General features: G+C 41.4%; 1 protein-coding gene across 1 annotated transcript in view; it reads right to left on the bottom strand.

Annotated features, from left to right (window-relative positions):
- hecw1a (HECT, C2 and WW domain containing E3 ubiquitin protein ligase 1a) overlaps nucleotides 1-18,181 on the bottom strand; it is a 98,161-nt gene that overhangs the window by 34,900 nt on the left and 45,080 nt on the right. The window contains exons 11-18 of the mRNA XM_029458263.1: nucleotides 17,814-17,914; nucleotides 12,807-13,747; nucleotides 10,982-11,555; nucleotides 8,791-8,889; nucleotides 5,378-5,531; nucleotides 2,990-3,093; nucleotides 2,553-2,659; nucleotides 870-1,055 (exon numbers count right to left, since the gene is read on the bottom strand). Of these exons, the coding sequence (XP_029314123.1) occupies nucleotides 870-1,055; nucleotides 2,553-2,659; nucleotides 2,990-3,093; nucleotides 5,378-5,531; nucleotides 8,791-8,889; nucleotides 10,982-11,555; nucleotides 12,807-13,747; nucleotides 17,814-17,914 (2,266 nt within the window). The remainder of the gene's footprint in view (nucleotides 1-869; nucleotides 1,056-2,552; nucleotides 2,660-2,989; nucleotides 3,094-5,377; nucleotides 5,532-8,790; nucleotides 8,890-10,981; nucleotides 11,556-12,806; nucleotides 13,748-17,813; nucleotides 17,915-18,181) is intronic.

Below are 18,181 nucleotides of genomic sequence, written 5' to 3'. Positions count from 1 at the left end.
TTATACTGAAGCTAATTGTCTTTATGCTGGAATAACAAATGAAGTTCTTTGGTTTTATACAGAAGGTATTTTTATGACTGGAATAAAAACAAGTGCACTATGAATGTATTCTTGTATACCATATGATGAATTTGTACACCACTCGGTGCCTTATATTTACTGGAGATTATACACACCATAAATGGTGTGTAAAGGGGGAATTGTCAGGTAAATTAATCCTGATCTTCATTAATCCACACTGGAAAGACTATCACATGTATTTGTCCTACCTCAATCAATATGTATTACGACACTACGAAGATGTTTCTGCACTATTATGTATTTTCTGCACAATTATGTATTTTCTGCACAACTATGTATTACAAACATAATAGGGGCACTTCCCCTTTAAGAGTAACAGGTCAACAAACCATCACTTCCGGACTGCTGACGGAGGAGCGTGTAGGCGCCAAACTGGGACCAATGAGGAGAAGGTCAACGCCTACTCCATGTATTAGATGCGAATTTTCAAATGTTTGGGCACACCTGGAGCGGAGCCGTGAGACCGTAACGATGGGGCTTTTTGAGCCATGCGGTCTATGGAAACGGCGACGCGAAATGTGTCCTCAGCTGAGAATATTTTCTTTGTTTGACTTATTGCGTTAAATAAATATATAGATTACATCAGGAGATTGCTGTTTTGATTCGACATTTAAGCTCCGAGTTCTTCAGCTTTTTCCTACCCTTTAGTACCTAGAGAAGCCAAATACACATTTCCACTAAGGGTGGACAATAAAGTCCATCTATCTAATAAGTATGACGCAGTGCCGACAATAATGTTACATCCACCAATAGATCCATTAAAGGTTCATTCAAAATATGTAACTTACCTTTCCCTGGGGGTCAGTCTTGATCTCCCAGCCTCTTGGCAGCTCCAGCTGAGTGTCTGCAAACTTGTTGAGGAAAACCACCAGATCCCGGTTATGCTGGTAGCGCTCAAAGTTCCTGGCATCGCGACGCACCTTCAAGATCATGTGTTTCACACAACTGCTGCTGGTGAACACCCGGTAGGCTGCCTGGAGAGAGTTTACAAGTACAAGTTTTCTTTGACATTTATATAAGTTAATAAAGTACGTCACTAACAGTGGAAATTGTTTTTTTGCTTATTTTGGCTATGTATTTGTGAGTACAGATCTGTCCACTTATCATTTCCCCTCCCTCCTTGATAGAACCCTGGCAGGTCTGTGGTGGATCCCTGCTGGGGAAAATAAATCCCCCGCGATGACGCAGAGAGCGCATGTCTGACTCGTAATAACCCTTTGGCGCAATAAGTGGAAACCAGTTGCAATATGAGGGTGTGTCTTCCCACACAGACACAGAGCATAATTTTAATGATTATTATCATATCATGATCATCAGGTCATGAACATATTATGCTGAAGCTTTTTGTAGAACACTGAACAGGTTGTTTTTATGCATAAAAGCAGGACTATTACTCTATATCTACCTCTTTTCCTTCCCTTTTTCCTTCCTTCCTCCTTACTTTCCTCTCCTTGCTCCCATTATTACTTCCTGTCTTCCTTTCTATTTTCTTCCTATATTTCCTTAATTTGGAAAAGAGGAAGGAAAGAAAGAGAGAATGTGAAGAGGAAAAAATGTATGGAACAAAAGGAGGAACAAAGGAAGGAGGGAAATATGTTAACAAGGAATAAAGGAAGACAGGAAGGGAGCAAGGTTGGAAAGACGATAAGTATGAAGTAAGGAAGGAAGAAAAAAGAAGGAAGGAAGGAAGGAGCAAGAAAGGAAAGAAAAAAAGGAGCAAGAAAAGAAGAAAGAAAGTTAAGGAAGAAGGAAAGGAGGAAGGAAATAATGAAAGATAGTAAGGATGGAAATGAGGAAGAATGGAAGGAAGGAAGGCAAGGAGTAAGGAAGGAAGGAAGGAGGAATGAAATATTGTTTAAAATGAAGGATGGAACTGGAAGTAAGGAAGAAAAGGAGACAATCACCACATTGTCCAACCACCCAGCCAGACCCACCGGACCAAATTCCAACTAAACAACAACAACAATTTTTGAGTCTGTGACTTCTGAGACTTCTTTTCAAGTCAAGAACTTACTCATTTCAGTGTCCCATGTTTTTGTGTCTCAGTGACTCAAAACTACAGATCAAGTGAAAGGTAAAGAAAATAATTGTATTTCTCTGTAGGGTCCTTTCCAGAATGTTGTCAGACACTTATAATAACAATATGAGACTATCAGTAGCAAAAACAATAATTTTAAGTTGACATAAATTGACGGTACGAGCCCCGAGCTATGACATTGCAGCCCGTTCGTGGCTATCGGCTGCAGCGCTTTAGTCACTTAGACACAAAATCATGGGAATATAGGTTCCAGGTTGAACAATACCAAATGTACCCTTTAATCCTAACATAGACTATTTCAACACATAAACATTTAAGGGTCAGAGATATATATTGTTTGTGATATACTGTATGTCATGTGATTCTAAATATAATAACTATATCTGATACATCTATATAGACAATGTTCTGTGTGTGTGTGTGAAGGACTAACATAGTTACTGTGCAACACAGTGAAGAATTCTGGGTGTGTGATGAACTTGACAGCAGGTGATTGGAGGAGATGGCTGATCTTCTGGTGATTGACAGGGGAGGCGGGGCCTGCAGACAGACAACAGGTAAATTACTTTCTCTCTATAGTATATGTATAGTATTTTTAAGCACTGAAGTAGAGTTTGACCGAGGTATTATATGAACATATATGAAAATATAATATTTATCATTAAAAACGTACTCCAGCAGAAGAACAATTGTAAATGACTTTGATACAAATACTAACCTGTATTTATTTCTTAGAATAGTGAAAACAGGTCAATAGTCCCACAAATATGCATGAACACAATCCAAAATACTTTAGGAATTGCATCTTTTTCTGTTCTTTAGTAGGCATGAAAATAATGGAAAAAACTGTGAGGAGGCTCAGCACTGTACCTGTCAGAGCAATATCAGAATCAGTCTCTGTACTGCCACTGCGCTCTAACCTCGGACTTCCACCATCCTCCTCTGTGGCCATGGTCCTTTGGATGTTCTGGTACCTGCAGAAACAACAAGTTGTCTTCTTACAGACATGAAGATGGAACTTATATATTTATTTGGCTTGTGAAGTATTAATGGGTTTACAATAAAGGGTATCTGCACCATTCACAAAGCGACATTTCACTGTTGTTAGAGTTATTGTATATTTTTTGACGAGATCAGTCCTACAGAATTTTCTCGCAAAATCACGAGATTCCGAGTGACTAAGAACTCTGGTGGTCATCCCGGATTCATAGAACCGTAGTTACATCTGTAACTTTCGTTTTATTTCATCCTTACTGACCGCCAGAGGCGGTGCTTAACACTGGATGACTTATAACAACAGAGTCACGAGGAATCCTGAGTGCCTACCTCATAAAGGTGGAGCAGAAAGACTCTGCAGAAGAACCACGCCTAATGGATGAGGGGTGGCGAAATTCACCCTGTAAAATCTGGAGAATGTGCTCGGTGATGCCCATGTGGCCGCAGCACATATGTCCTCCAAGGGCACACCTCTCATGATATGGAGACACTCCTGGTGGAGTGGTACTTTACTCTGGGCGGCAGAGAACGGTCATTCGCCCTGTATGCATGGGAAATTACATCCACGATCCAGTGGGACAGGCCGATTCAGATGTGAGCTTGCCAACACCTTAGGGAGGAACGCTGTATTCGGCCACAGCGTGACACCTGAGCCATCAGAATTCCACCTTAAAAAAGATCTACCTCTGCCCTGCACAAGAGCCCCCAGATGCTCTGCACAACCTCTGGATGAAGCCGCCACTCCCATGCTGGAGGAAGTCCGCGACATGGTTCCGCTCCCCTGGTAGATACATTGCCCGTAGGCTGGTCAAGCAAGGGGCAGCCCACATCAGAAGAGCCTGGGACACTTCTAGCAACCGTGCGGATTTGGTGCCCCCCTGATGGTTTATATAAAAACAGTTGTGGTCCGACCGAACAAGCACATGCCTCCCTCTCTGCTATGGCAGGAAGTGCTTCAGTGCTATTTAGCCTCTCAGAGGGGTTAAACAAACTATTTTCCAAGTTCACCTTGAGACTGATACCGTGATGACGCACAAATCAAGGTCGTCTAGGTATGGCAGAATTATGTCCCGAGACTGCAGGGGCAAGAGGGCTGCCGCGACACACCTGGTGAACACCCGTGGGGAGAGGGAGCGTCCAAATGGAAGCATGCTGAACTGAAAATGGAAGGCAAAACGAAGAAACTGCCTGTGATTAGCCACAATAGGGACATGAAAGTAAGCATTCTTTAGGTCGACAGATGTGAACCATTTCCCCTGGGCAACAACGCGAAGAACGTCTGCTGTGCTCAGCATGTGAAATGGCAAGACCTTCAGGGACTTGTTGAGTCCCCTCAGATCCAGGATTGGTCGAAGTCGAAGAGTCGCATATCCCTACGAAGACCCGAGAACTGCTGTCTGGTCTGCCTAGCCTGGACAGTCTGCTCTAGCACCTGTAGAGCAACTGAGCCAAACAGCTCCCCCGGTTCCACTGGGACAGAAGGGTCCTTCTACGCGTCTCTGGCAAAGGAGACTGCGCCAGCCAAACCTTGCAGCGAGTGGACACCAGGCACCAAAGTTCCCTTGACATTAGGGCAAATGCTTGTAGTGAAGCATCACTGGGGCTGGTGGAGGAAGCGCCGAGAGCATCCTGCTGCAGGGAAGATGAGAAGGCAAGCATGAGGTGAGAGAGGGAGTTGCCGATACGGCCCATGCGCGCCGCGCCGCCACGCGCACGCAACACCCCCCGCCCCCCCCCCCCCCGCCGCACGTTGAGCGCCCCTCCAAAGCAGAGCAGCAAAGATTTTGATATATTTCTTCCATACCTATAAAAAATTAACATTCAGCATTTTAATTCCAGACTGAAAGCAATAAACATCTTAAATATCTTAGGCACTTGACTGATATTTTGTACGGCACTGTAATGCTCCCACCATGAAACCCAGAAGTAATTAACTATGCTGAAACAACAAACCTTACGAGGTTCAAAGTCCCTCTTAGTAAATTAAAAAGATAAAAAAATAAATGTAACCCTGCATCAAAAAAAACATTTAAATAGCAGCAGATAAAGGATAGAGACTGGAGGATCCTTGTTTTTACTGAACATTATTGCTGTTTACTGTATGTGTTTGCTTCTGCTGTTTGCCAATTTAAACATCTTTGTATGTTTTTTGTATGTGGAATGTTGTCTTTTTATAGCTGTAGCATGGGTGAAAAGCCCAAGACAAGACAGATATATTTAATCACTGCAGTTGGAGTTCTCTCTCAGTATTCCCAGTCTGACCTCCTGTTGAGTTGTTCCATCTGCTGTGTGGATCCTGAGCGGGGTATGCCGTGGTTACACTTGCTGCTGTGGCTTGGTCTCTGCCAGGTTGTGGTACGGTTGACATGGTCCACATAAAAAACTCTACCATGGCTGTCGATACGAGCTTCCCAATCTGTGGCAACAGAGAGGTGGGGGAGAATTAAACAAAGTTATTAGCCAAGTTTCTAGCTTCTAGTTTCTGTTGAATGTTAGTCAATAACATGTGGTTCCTAAAGTCTCCAAAAATAAAATGGGAGCCAGATCCTTCATCTATCAAGCTCTTCTCCTGCGGAACCAGCTTCCTGTTTGTGTTCAGGAGGCAGACACCCTCTACATTTAGCAGTAAGCTTAAGACTTTCCTCTTTGATAAGATAGTTGGGGCATGCTCAGTCTTGCCTTCTTAGAGTTGTTTTTATTCTTATTATTAGTAATATTTGTTAATCCATATTTTATAGTTGTTATTATTTGTATTATTGTTGGCAACATCTGGAAGCTGATTGACATCCTCCTGGATCCATTTCTTTTTTAAATACTATTGCAGTGCATGCTCGGGATGTGCGCGTGGCGCTGCTTCTTGGATTTGAAGTGAGTCTATCATTTTATTTTTCAATTTCATATTGTATTTTTTATTTTGTGTATTCTTATATCATATCATATTATTTGTATTTGATTCAACAAATATGGGGAGGACTCAAATTGGCCTGCATAGTTCTGTGTTAAATACATTTCGATAGTAGGCCTAAACATGCATATGCCTAAACAAATATAGCATAACTATATATAACATTTATAAGCTGTGTTATCAAATATGTTTTGCGGCTCCAGACAAATCTTATTTGGTGGAAGAGGGGCAAATGGCTCTTTTAATAGTAAAGGTTGCCGACTCGTTTTAGGGTATTCTAATATATTATTTATATTGTGTAATGTATTCTACAGCTATATATCTCTCTCTTCTAGTGTTGATATATTTACTGTGTATTTTTTACTCCTGTGTAAGCCTGTCAATCAGTCAGTCTGTTCATTAGACCAGACTGCTGAAACTTTGAGAGTCGGTATAAATAACACTGCTATCTTATAATCTTCACATGGATCTTAGTTATCCGTGTGTTTACTGTGGCACTGTGATGATGTTTTGATAGTTTATATGTTGAATTGGGTCCGGGTGTTAAAGACGAGGGAAAGACTTGTGTTTTTGTTTTGTCCTCCGCGCGGACATATTAATGCTTTCCAGGAGGGGAGCGTGCAGCCGGCGAATATTCCAGCACCAGTAGTAACAGCGGGCTGATGTCCAACCTGTGTAACGGCAGAAACAGAAAGTTTGACGATCTGGCAGGGAGTTGGCTGAATCAGTGCTAACTGCTGACTGCTAACAGAAGATCTGTCCGTCTCCCGTCTCTCTCGCACACTCTACTCCCGGCAAAGCAGCCTCCTCGCGAATGGTAATTTTCTTGTTTCTGCCACTTTAGATTAAACCAAAACAAACTATGAAAACGTGCAGGGATCATGGCCGTAATATTGTCAATCCCTGAATCTGTCTGAGTCACGCAGCTATGCTTCTTCACCTTCTGTACAGAGCATACTGGAGCTACAGTGACTCACTATCACCTCTAGAGGAACAAGTGGTATTACAGACTGAACGGGGCGTCACTGGTCAGTTAGCATGCTAATTTCAATATATATCTCTGCAACACAATCATACCTGTCAACATTGGAATTTCAAAATAAGGGAATTGTTTTTGCCGGACTCCGCCTATATTTTAACAGCTCTCAGCCACCAATGTAAACGTAAACACATAAGGGACGGGTATATACATTCAGGAAATACATGTTTATTTAAAGTATGTATTACTTGTATAGACATGTTTATAAGATTTATGTATTTTATTTGATGAGTTATTATCATCAATTTATTTGATAATTGATGAGTTGTGTGGCTTTTGTTTCCCCCGATGAGTAGGTTACTTCCTTGCGATGGCAGAGTCGGGAAACATGTCCGCTACACTGCGACTGAAATATATATATATGTATATATGTATATGTATATGTATGTATATGTATATGTATATATATATATATATATATATATATATATATATATATATATATATATATATATATATATATGTGTGTGTATCTGCCTTGGATTACAGAATTAAATTCATTAGGCACCAACAATCTTCTTAAGCCATTTAAACACAACACTGACTTTTTATCACCTTATTATATTGCTGAGCAAATAAATGTGGCAAGACATGCCTATTTATACATCCAACAGATACAGACCAATATCAATCTTCTTGCCAACAGTGTAGTATCTTCCTTGACAACTTCTGATTTGTATACACATGGTGACATTCAAGAATGTAAGCACATTATTCATGTTGAGATCGTAGCAGAAGAACAATAATATACTCCCTTATTTTCTCTTCAAAATGTTCCAATGTTCTTGTAATTTGTTCAGAGTCTGCTGCTTACCTTACTTAACCTCCCTAACTGTTCTACATAGTGTTAATTATTGAGGATGCACGCAACCAATGCTGAAAAAGATACACATGTGAATGTATAGTTAAAAGCAAGCAACTAAGCACTTAGTGACATACAGTATATTGTGAGTTCAACATTCTCAGAATCTGATTATTTGTTTAATTTTCCAGAGTGGTTAGCCTAGCTTAGCATAAAGACTGGAAGCACGAGGGGAAAGTTAGCCAACACAAACAGAATTTAAAACTTATTTTACTATTATCAGGATTTGGTCTCTATACGGGCACAATGGTACTTAACCTGGAAAACATCACTGTGATGACATGATGCCCGACTGTTTGGCAAGAGCCTCAACTTCGCCTAAAACTATAAACAGTTGCTTTTACTTTTCTATTTGTGCAAGAATTAAACATACGGATTGAGGTGTTGATATGTTTGTTTATTAATGGCTGTTGTATAAATCTAGAGAAACAGAAAACAGATTGCAACTTTTTTTTTATCATAAAACATGTATGTTTTATATTGCATGCAAGGGAAACAGGAAAATGGTTAGGGACTCTTAGTTGGATGATGATGATGTAGCAGCAAAGTGGAGTTTGGGCCTTCCGGCAGCTGAGCTTCCTCCACTTTGCTGAATCAGCAAAGATCAGCAAGCCATTCAATAGTTGAGTGCAGATCCAACCATGAACCAAGCAGGACAGGGCAGTATAAAGCTATATATCTAAACCTAAATAAAGCTGTGCAATAAGGAAGGATAAGATGGTGAAGGCAACCACAGAGGAGATGGAATATGTTTGGAAACCAAACTTAAATGGCAGCATGCACTTGATTGAAACACACAGCCACACTAAAAGCAAACCCAGGTGTAGGGATGTCACTCCAGAGTAAGAATGTGAGGTGTTGGTTCTTACTTGGAGGTAATGCTTTGTCAGTGGCAGCAGGAAAATGGTTTAGGTCATGGCTGGGTCGCAGGACTGGAAGATGGCCAACAGGAGGGGAGAAGCCTGAGCCTACAGGACATCAGAGAGAAAGTACACGATAAATAACCATAATACTAGGGATACACTATACCACCTGGCAGTCTAGGAAACTAATTTTGGATGCGGACTGTGCAGTATTATATATATTTTGGCAGATACCGATACTGATTTTTAGTTATCAAGGAGACAAATAAATATTGTCAAATGCGGGTGGGGCATGTTACTGTGGACAGAAGCCGATCGTACAATTATTTGTGTCATTAGTGAAGTGCATTACCACACAGCAGACTGGAGTCTCTACTAAAAATTACAAAACACAGTGACGAGAAATTCTGTTCTTTGTATGTTGCAAAGATGATGGTTGAATTTGTATTCTATTGTTTCTGTATGTTGCACTTTTGTTTGGCTTATTTGAAACTATTGTTCTGCACTTAAATAATTGTACCTATTTGAAGCTGATGTACTTTCAAGATTCTTGCTCTTCGGAGTTGTATCCTCATGATTGTTTGCACTTACTGTAAGTCGCTTTGGACAAAAGCGATTGGTTACTCGTGACGTGTAACCAATTAGCTAGTGCTGTAGCCAGGACATTGGGTGAGACAGAGAGAGGCTGGCTGCAGCCAATTCATTTTATCGACAATGGGATGAAAAAAATAATGACTATGATTATCGGTAGATAATCAGAGTTTTTGTTTTTGTTACCCATATCCATGTATTTCCCGCCTAGTATCCCTGGGTTCATATTGGGCAGTTTTACAGTGCATGATTTTCATCAAGTGCAGTGGGAACTTTTTTTAGCTCTGTCTTTGGTCACTAACACCTTCTGAGAAAACAATCTCACTCTTTCGCTGCTAAATGCTCTGCTATATTCACCAGCTGTCTAACTGTCTGTCTGCTGTTTGGTGCTGAGCAGGTAGTGTATAGGTGAGATAGCTTTTCCACTGAAAACAGCTGCCTGATGCAGATGGATTGATGAGCCGTAAGACTGTAAAAACACAGTAAAGTTGTAAGCTGTAAAACCAAAAACAATGAGCCCAAAGAGGCAAACACACTCCGTACAGTTAGGGGAACTGCTGCAAAAGGGATAGTTTTCTGTGGGTTCATCACTACGAGCGACACTCATTGGTCATATCAAAATACTGCCTGTGAAAGTAAATGCAGTTCATGCAATAAAAGTGTTATTTTCGCTATTATAAAAATTATTTCTGCACCCTGGAGTCCCTAAACATTCTTGAAATTGCATGACTGAAAGCTGAGACTCTTCTTTTTTCTTCTGAAAAATTGTTAAATTTGGCACCAACTCTGTAACAAATGCTAACAACCTAAAAACTAATGCAACACCTTATGAGACGTGTCTTTAACACAGCCAGTCCATTAGGAATACCTCATGATTCATGATTTAAGCCAAAAAGCTGAATTAATGGTGGGTTCACATTAACTACAACATCACTTCACCAAAGATGCCTGACACTAGAAAGCAGTAGAATAAAATAATTGCAGGCTGTGCAGTAACATTACCAGCATCTTCTATACCTAGCCATGTCAAAAATGAGAACTGGTTACTATGTGAACACAAAACCGGAATGCATATAAATACCAGGTGTAACTGCAAACCCAGCACCATCCACCTCCACATACAGACATCCTTAGCCTTTGAGTTGTGGATTAATATCTGCCTGTTTCAATTTGATATATTTAAATATGACAATTTACATGTCATAAAGTTCAGGTAAAATGTGTCATTTTACAATCTACAATGACATCTGTTAATAAACATTAGGCTACCAGGATGCCCCTGAGAGGTAATAAAAAAGAAAAGCTTTTACATTTTACTTTACGTTATATAACTAGCTTTTGTTTCCTGACTTAAAATGTACTGTACAATTTGTGATCGTCTTCATTTAAAGACAGCTCTTTTAATATAAAGAGGTGTAAGCAGTGTGTCACCTAAAATGAAATGAAATAAAACACAGAGAAACAGTAGGGGTCTAACTGGCTAGACACTTTCCATAGCAGCTGACCAATTGAAGGTTCTGCTGTTGTAATTACATGCATGTTTAAGTTTTAACACAGAATAAAGCTGAGACTCCAGCAGACAATCAATAAGAAGGTTTTATCTCACCAATGTTGTTTCTGTCGCTAGGCCCTGGCACAGCTGGCTCCCCCTGCTGTCCTCTCCTGACCTCCTTCAACCTCTCCGTCCTCCTCTCTCCTCCTGCCCCGCCCACCTCTTGACCCTCTGGCGAGAGGCCGGCATCAGGTACTGACTCGAAGGCACTCTCTTCATCTTCATCTTCATCCTGTGAGGAGAAGACGGTACTACCAGAGAGTCTGTTGCTGTCCACTGAGGAGAGGCGGGTATGGCTGCAGAAGCGGCTCCTTCCCTCGTAGCCCGAATTGCTGTAGCATGACGTGCTGTAACAGGAAGTGCTGTAGCAGGAGGTGCTGTAGCAGGAGGTGTTGCAAAACTCACACTCGTTTTCACCCGGATGTCTGTGGGTGCTCCCGCCAACTCTCCTTCCTCCTCCGTTACTGGAATCCCCCTCCTCGCTCTCGAGGCAGGAGGGAGAGATCCTCCTGACTGCTGTATGTCCTACTCCTTCACCTTCCAGGAGCTGGTTCAGCTCAGAGAGCCGCTCAATGGAGAGGCTGCGGGGTAGGGAGCGATGACAGCAGGGGCCTGGACACTCTGGGACCTGCAGGAATGTCTAGACAGTTAAATAACAATACATAAAAGGGAGCCCTAGATTAAAAACATACTGTTATTTATTTGGCATAACACATTTGATTCTGAGGTTTGATTTAAGTTGGTTTACATATTTTTTACATTACAGGTCATTTAGCAGACGCTCTTATTCAGAGCAATTTACAGTGAACAAATTACATGGGCAGTCCCCTTGGAGCAACTCAGGGGCACAATGATGGCCACCCTGGTATTGAAATCACAACCATCTGGTGTTGTATTTGGAAGCTGTACCACTAGACCACTAGGCCATCACCACCTTTATATTAGTAAAAAAAAACAGAAGACAGACTTTCCAAATTTGGGAAGAGGTAATTTACCCTTTCTAAGGTAAATTTTTACAAATAAATATACTTTTTTTCTATGTTTCATTTGGACACCGAGGCGTCCTCCTGCCTCTGTATACAGTAGAATACTGGCACAAGCTGCAATCGGAGATTTAGATTAAACAAAACAGTCCTGGTCTTTTGCTTTTGATAGAGGAACAAAAAAGTACTGGGTAGGCTCACACCTGATATATGATTGTCTGTAATAGGAACTGGGACTTGAAACTTTTCTTTTCTGACATAATGATCCATGCATATCTGATTTTCTGATGTATTTGCAAAATCAATAGTGTTGGAGACAAAAAGCATGACAACATTATTGCATTTAACAAGAGTAAAAGTCTGCAGTCATGCAAGCTGATATGTGAGGATGTACTTCGGCAGGTAGTTCTTTTCAACCTGAGGGTGACATAATTGTTTGTACCTAATTTCAGGGCAATAGTCAATATAGTAATTGATGAGATTTTCAACATGGACCAAAGTGGTGGAACTACCTACCCACCGTGCCATACATAAAGTCATGCCACATGCTATAATGGCTTAGAATTAGTTTAATCATTAGTGTACAAATTACATATAATAACATGAACAATAATAATAATTAAAATAATAATAATATTCAATATTATGTAATCACACATACAGAATTAAGACTGGGAATACTGTTGTTGTATATTTACCTTAAGATCGTCACAAAATATATGAGAATATGACAGCATGCAGTGAGCTGGTATTTTTTCCCCTCACAAAAGGTACTTAAGTAGTTTTTTTCAGGGGATGTGTTAATACTTCACACTCAAATAAGTATTTAGACAACAACTTATATACTTGTTAATAAATAGTAACTTGGGTACAGAGTTTGGATACTCTGGCCGTACCTGAGAGGGAGACTGGGTTGTATCATCCTCTTCCTCATCTTCCTGCCCCTCCTCCTCTTTGGAGGTTTTAAGTGTTGTGGAGGTAGTGTCTTGAGTGGTGCCTGTATTCTCTCCCTCCCCGGTCTCCTCCTCCTCCTGACTGGGAGCTCTATGTTGGGCCGAGGGAAGACTGTGGAGGAGGTGGTGAATACGAATGTAGTGGGAGCGGGGTGTCTCCGGCTCTCCGCAGGACGACGCAATCACCGTCTCCAACTCTGACACCGGAAGGGAGCAGGGCCGGTTTTTGCGGCGCAAAGGAGCATGGGAGTTGTAGTTTGAGAAGAGGGATTTGCAGGTGCAGAGGATGCAGCTTCTTTCTTCTCCCTCTGTCACCTGCTGTGGGGCCTCTTGTTCTACAGAGGACTCTTGGGAAGTGATGTTTCCCTCTGTGGGGACCTCCATAGTAGCAACCCCAATGTTTGTTGATACTACAACAGGATTGTCAGAGTCTGGCTTTGACTGCATTTCCTCCACAACCTCCTTTTCTTCTACGGTCATGTCCTGCTGAGCTTCCTCCTCTTCTCCCTCCTGCTGCCTCTCCTCCCTTCCTCTCTCCTCTCCACTGTTCTCCTCCTGCTGTTCAGCCAGGGCCCCCTCCTCCTGCTCTACCTGTGGCTCTGTAGACGGGGGCTCCTCCCTCACTGTGCTCTCCTCGTCCACAGTTTCTTGCTCCTCTGGTATCACCTCAGCAGGATGGAGCTCCTCAGGTGTGAAGGCTTCTGCTGAGGAGGTTGGTGGCATTGAGGTCTCAGGGTCAGAAGGGGCATCCAGGGGGAGGTCCGGCATGTCAGGTCCCACACTTAATGTATCATCATCAGGTACATCAGCACCATGGTTGTCATTTACTGTATTTCTCCCCTCAGGACAGGCTGACTCTAAGACCAGAGAGATCTCCTCATCATCTAAGAAAAGAAGACATGTAGATGTTAGCTGTCCCCTAAACTCTTTGAGAGTTGTTGCTGTTAAATTGGGTTGTGTTAACCCTATTCTTGACAGTTGTGGCATGCACAAGTTTGGGTTGTGTACACTGATGTTTTTAAAAGAGTACATATGGCGTGGGGATCAGGACTTTGTTCTCTGAGGAGTCAATTGACTGAACTCAGGTCTTCTTGTGAAATTTCAAAATGATGCTATCGGAAGTACAGTAACAGATGGCTCCATTTTTGATCTCAAGACCTCACAGTAACTTGACAGCTTTTAATACTGAATGATGAACTACATTATCTAACACAAACTGGAGAGCCAAAGACCACAAAGGGACTGAGGTGTGAGGTTTAACACAGCTATCCCTCCTCTCTGCATTCCCCAGAGAATAAAATAAAAAGGAAGTGTGTGTGTGTAGCACACACACTTCCTTCCACTGTCTGTGGCTCACTCATCTCTCCGTCTTCTCTCCCTGTCTGTTGTTCACTTGTCTCTCCGTCTTCTCTCCCTGTATCGCTAACTCGTCTTTCCATCTGTCACTCGCCTCTCACTTCTCATCTGTCTGTATTCAGAGTCTCAATGTTTGCTGCCTGGAATGCACAGATTTGATTGGCTGAGTAGCATCACGTGAGATGGTTTAACTCGCATGTAATTGGTCTGTGACTTTCCACAACCGCTAAACCAGTGCTGTAAAAACGAGAAAAGCTGCGCCGGTTAAAATAGAAATGTCAAAATTGAAAATCCCTCAATAATTTATTGATTATAAGTCCGGGTCCAGATAGGTCGGCATCTGGGTCCGGACTCGGACCGCGGTCCGCTGTTAGTGACCCCTGGTGTAAACCATGACCTGGTTTATGCGTTTTTGTGAAGGAAGCGCCATCTCATGGTAAAACCCTGCAATTGAATGAATGTGTGTGTTTACAGTGGAATCTAGACACGTCCTTTTAGGAAAAAGGACTACGGGGGCCGACTCCCAGCGGCTGGGATTTGGCTGGTAGTCAACTGGGAGGGAAAATTCTAGGTGGCGGCATCTGTATGTATAAGAATGCCCTAACATTATGTTACTGAATTCATGGTCAATTGATTGTTGTTTATGAGACTGTAAGTCTTAAAGTTTTCAATCTGACACTGCCCCCTGAATGAGAATATTAATTAGAGAGGAAAACCAGATTCTCTCTCTTTCCTCTTTTTACTTTTTTGTCTATTCATCCTGCTTGTCTCTACGGCCAATGTCTTTTCCAGACTTCCACCACTTTTCTTACAACTCAATCCTCTAATACGCAAATGGCCCTGTACCTTGTGTTCCTGAAACTCAAGTGGATTGCCTGAAATCTGTAGAAAACACTGAAGACTTTGAGAAATTGCTCCAGCCGGAAACTACAACAGTCTGTTCTATCTGTGTGTTCCGACATTGCTAAAGTCAGAACTGGATACAACAGTTCTAGTCGGCTGCATCCTGTGCTCTGACACCCCAAAGTCAGAGAAAAAAAAACCAACCTAAACCATCCATCTGACTATATCCACAATGTGGTTGTGAACCGAAGACTTCACCAGTTGCCACCTGACTTTCCATTACAGTAGGTTGAACGTAGCTGTTTGTGTAATCCGGATTTGATGCTCCAGCATAAGAGTGCAGTGTTTCCCCTAGATTTACTGCTTTGGAGGGGTGCTCACAATGCGTGCGCGTGCGTGGCGCGGGGAGATTGCGTGCGCATTCGTGGCGCGATGTCTATTTAGTTCTCCCCTCTCCTTTTTTCCGCTCTTTAGGTGTGTGCACACGTGTGTGTGTGTCAGCTGCGAAGCCCCGCCCTTCGCAAAACGGAGCGAAGGAGAGAATGTGAATGCGCAAAGTAGATGGTACAAACTGAAACGTGCACATAAATTAGATCGCATAAGCGTTTAGTTTATTTAATACAAGAGTACCTGTCAATGTGAGAAGTGAGTTGTGAATAAAAAATATATTTTTTTTTTAAATGGCTTTCCTCTTGGTTGCGCTGCTTCCAGCCTCAGATCAAGATTTGGAGGTCTGGCCTTTATGTTAGAGCTTTTATCCAATCATATTTCAGCCATAATGTGTTGCCAGGGTCCAAGAAATCTGCCCTTAGGCCTTCAGAATCAACAGTGCGGGCGCCTGTCGCTTAAATTGAACAGAGACAAAACTGTGGCGTTAGCCAATCAGATTTCGAGTTGGGGACACTGGGGCCAGTTAGCAGGCGTACGATAACGTCAGCACGTCCACGTCTTTTGATTGGATACACACTATTGAGAGGCAGAGCTATGCAGAGCTAGCAAACTTTGAACGAGCTAATTTGTGTAGATTTCTACAAGCTGGTTTTTTTCAACCCACAATGGCTGAAGGAGGAGAAGAGGTCGATTTGGTCGCAGATATAATTACAACGCCATTTTCAAGATGAACTTTTCAAGAAAAGCTAGACATCGTGAGAAGAGAACGGCCAACCCCGACACTAGCGAGCCTATCACAGCTGGGAAAATGGTTTGTCTGCCACTTTCAAATCACTGAGCGGTACCCCCGGCTCACAGCCTCCGAGAGGCACTGCACATTGTACTGCTGGGAATGGCTGCTATTTACAACTAAATGTTTCGTAAATATTAATATAACTCTGTTGTTAGGGTGATGCAACGCCCGGTTATACTGCGTTTCTGTCTAAATGTATAGTTTCTAGAGCCATGGCATCATAATGATGGTATTAAGAGGTGGAATAATTCAGGTAGGACTGTGTAGGACATCACTGAAGGCCTAGGTGTGAAATGCACGGCCCGCCACTGTTAAAAAGGGACAAAACGCACAATAAACAAAGTTAAAGATGAATTTAACTGATAGCATTATTTATTTATTTTCTATGTATTGCGATAATATTGCTACTGTGAATTCTTTTGGCCACAATAGGCATGTAGTGAAACTCTGATATGATGACAGCCCTATAACCCACTGACATGGAGTTATGGACTCTGGCAAACCTTCAGATTATGAGACTACATTAAATTAATTAATTGAATATCAAATTTCCATTCAAGAAGGTGGTGCCCAAGGTTATTTAACGTTATATTAAATTATGTTATTTAAAACGTAACTTTAATTTTTGATAGCTAAACTACAGTGCAGACAAACAAATTGATCAATAAATTAAATAATCCATAATTTACACTACAAGTCAATGCAGCAGATATTTTCTATTTCACACATTTTCTTACTTTTCTAAGCCTGGTGACTATATCACCCACAATGCAACACAACCGCTGACAGTTTGGTTGGACATTTAGGTGTGTTATGCAAGTTTTTGTGCTGTTATATCATGTTTTTCAGGTATAGCATAATGGACTAAGCTAAAACTGCATTTTGTTTTGCAACACTGTTTCATAATGACAATAAATTATCCTTAAATCTTTGAATCCTTAAAAAATACATTTGCAAGACAAAGTAATAAATCATGTGCATGAATTATAGATTATGCTCCTAAATTAAAAATTCAGTAACATGGCGTTGAGAGACAGATTGTTTAGACTGTTGGGCCATATACAAATCAAAAGAGCTGCTCAGATTTATTACAGTTTTGTTTTGAAATTGGACAGTGATACTTGGATATTATGATTTTGTATTAACTTTGTAGTTGTATTATCTTTGTAGTTGTATTATCTTTGTAGTTGTATTATCTTTCACACCGCTTACTGGCGGTTTAACATTATTAAACTACAGCTGATATAATCTGTTGAGGGTCACGTTTGGTATTTTAACTCTTGAAAGCGATGATTTGAGCAAACTTAAAATGAGAAATCCGGTACCAACGTCTACCTCTTATCCTTTTTACATTACATAGTTATTAAAACCAGATTTAACCAAATACTTCAGGAATTACATGCACGGATAATAATATATTTTGTAAGAATCCCCAGTTGTTGATTTCTTCAAAGCTTTAAAGTTTAAAACATTTTTCAATAGAGAGACAGTTGATTTGAGACCTAAACAAAGGAGGATAGCAGGAATGATACATATCCTACTGCTACATGGCATTAGGCCTTATGTACCTGGGTGAATAGTAGAGGTCAGCTCAAAGCGGAACTGCAGCTGGCCGCAGACATGATCTGTTGGAAACCTGCGACCAAGCGAATAACTCACTACTCGATCCCTGCAGACAAAAGACAGACAGACAAAAAGAGGAAAGAGTGTGTAAAGAGTGACTGAATGAAAAATGGGAGAATTGATATATAACTTATAAAATCATAGCTAAAATCAGAAGATCATATGAGATTTAAACTATCAACAACCACCCACATCCTTCATCTCATCCACTGTCTGTGTGGGATAGTATAAGTGGGACAGCTTCCACAGCTTTTCAGACTTGAATCATCAAACACTAGAGTAGTATTTTGACTGATGACGAGCACAGTTCTGC

Source organism: Cottoperca gobio, chromosome 20 (assembly GCF_900634415.1).
Source record: "Cottoperca gobio chromosome 20, fCotGob3.1, whole genome shotgun sequence".
In the NCBI taxonomy this organism is placed as follows: Eukaryota; Metazoa; Chordata; class Actinopteri; order Perciformes; family Bovichtidae; genus Cottoperca; species Cottoperca gobio.
The sequence above is the reverse complement of the archived record's forward strand: the minus strand, read 5'-3'. Positions and strand labels throughout refer to the sequence as shown.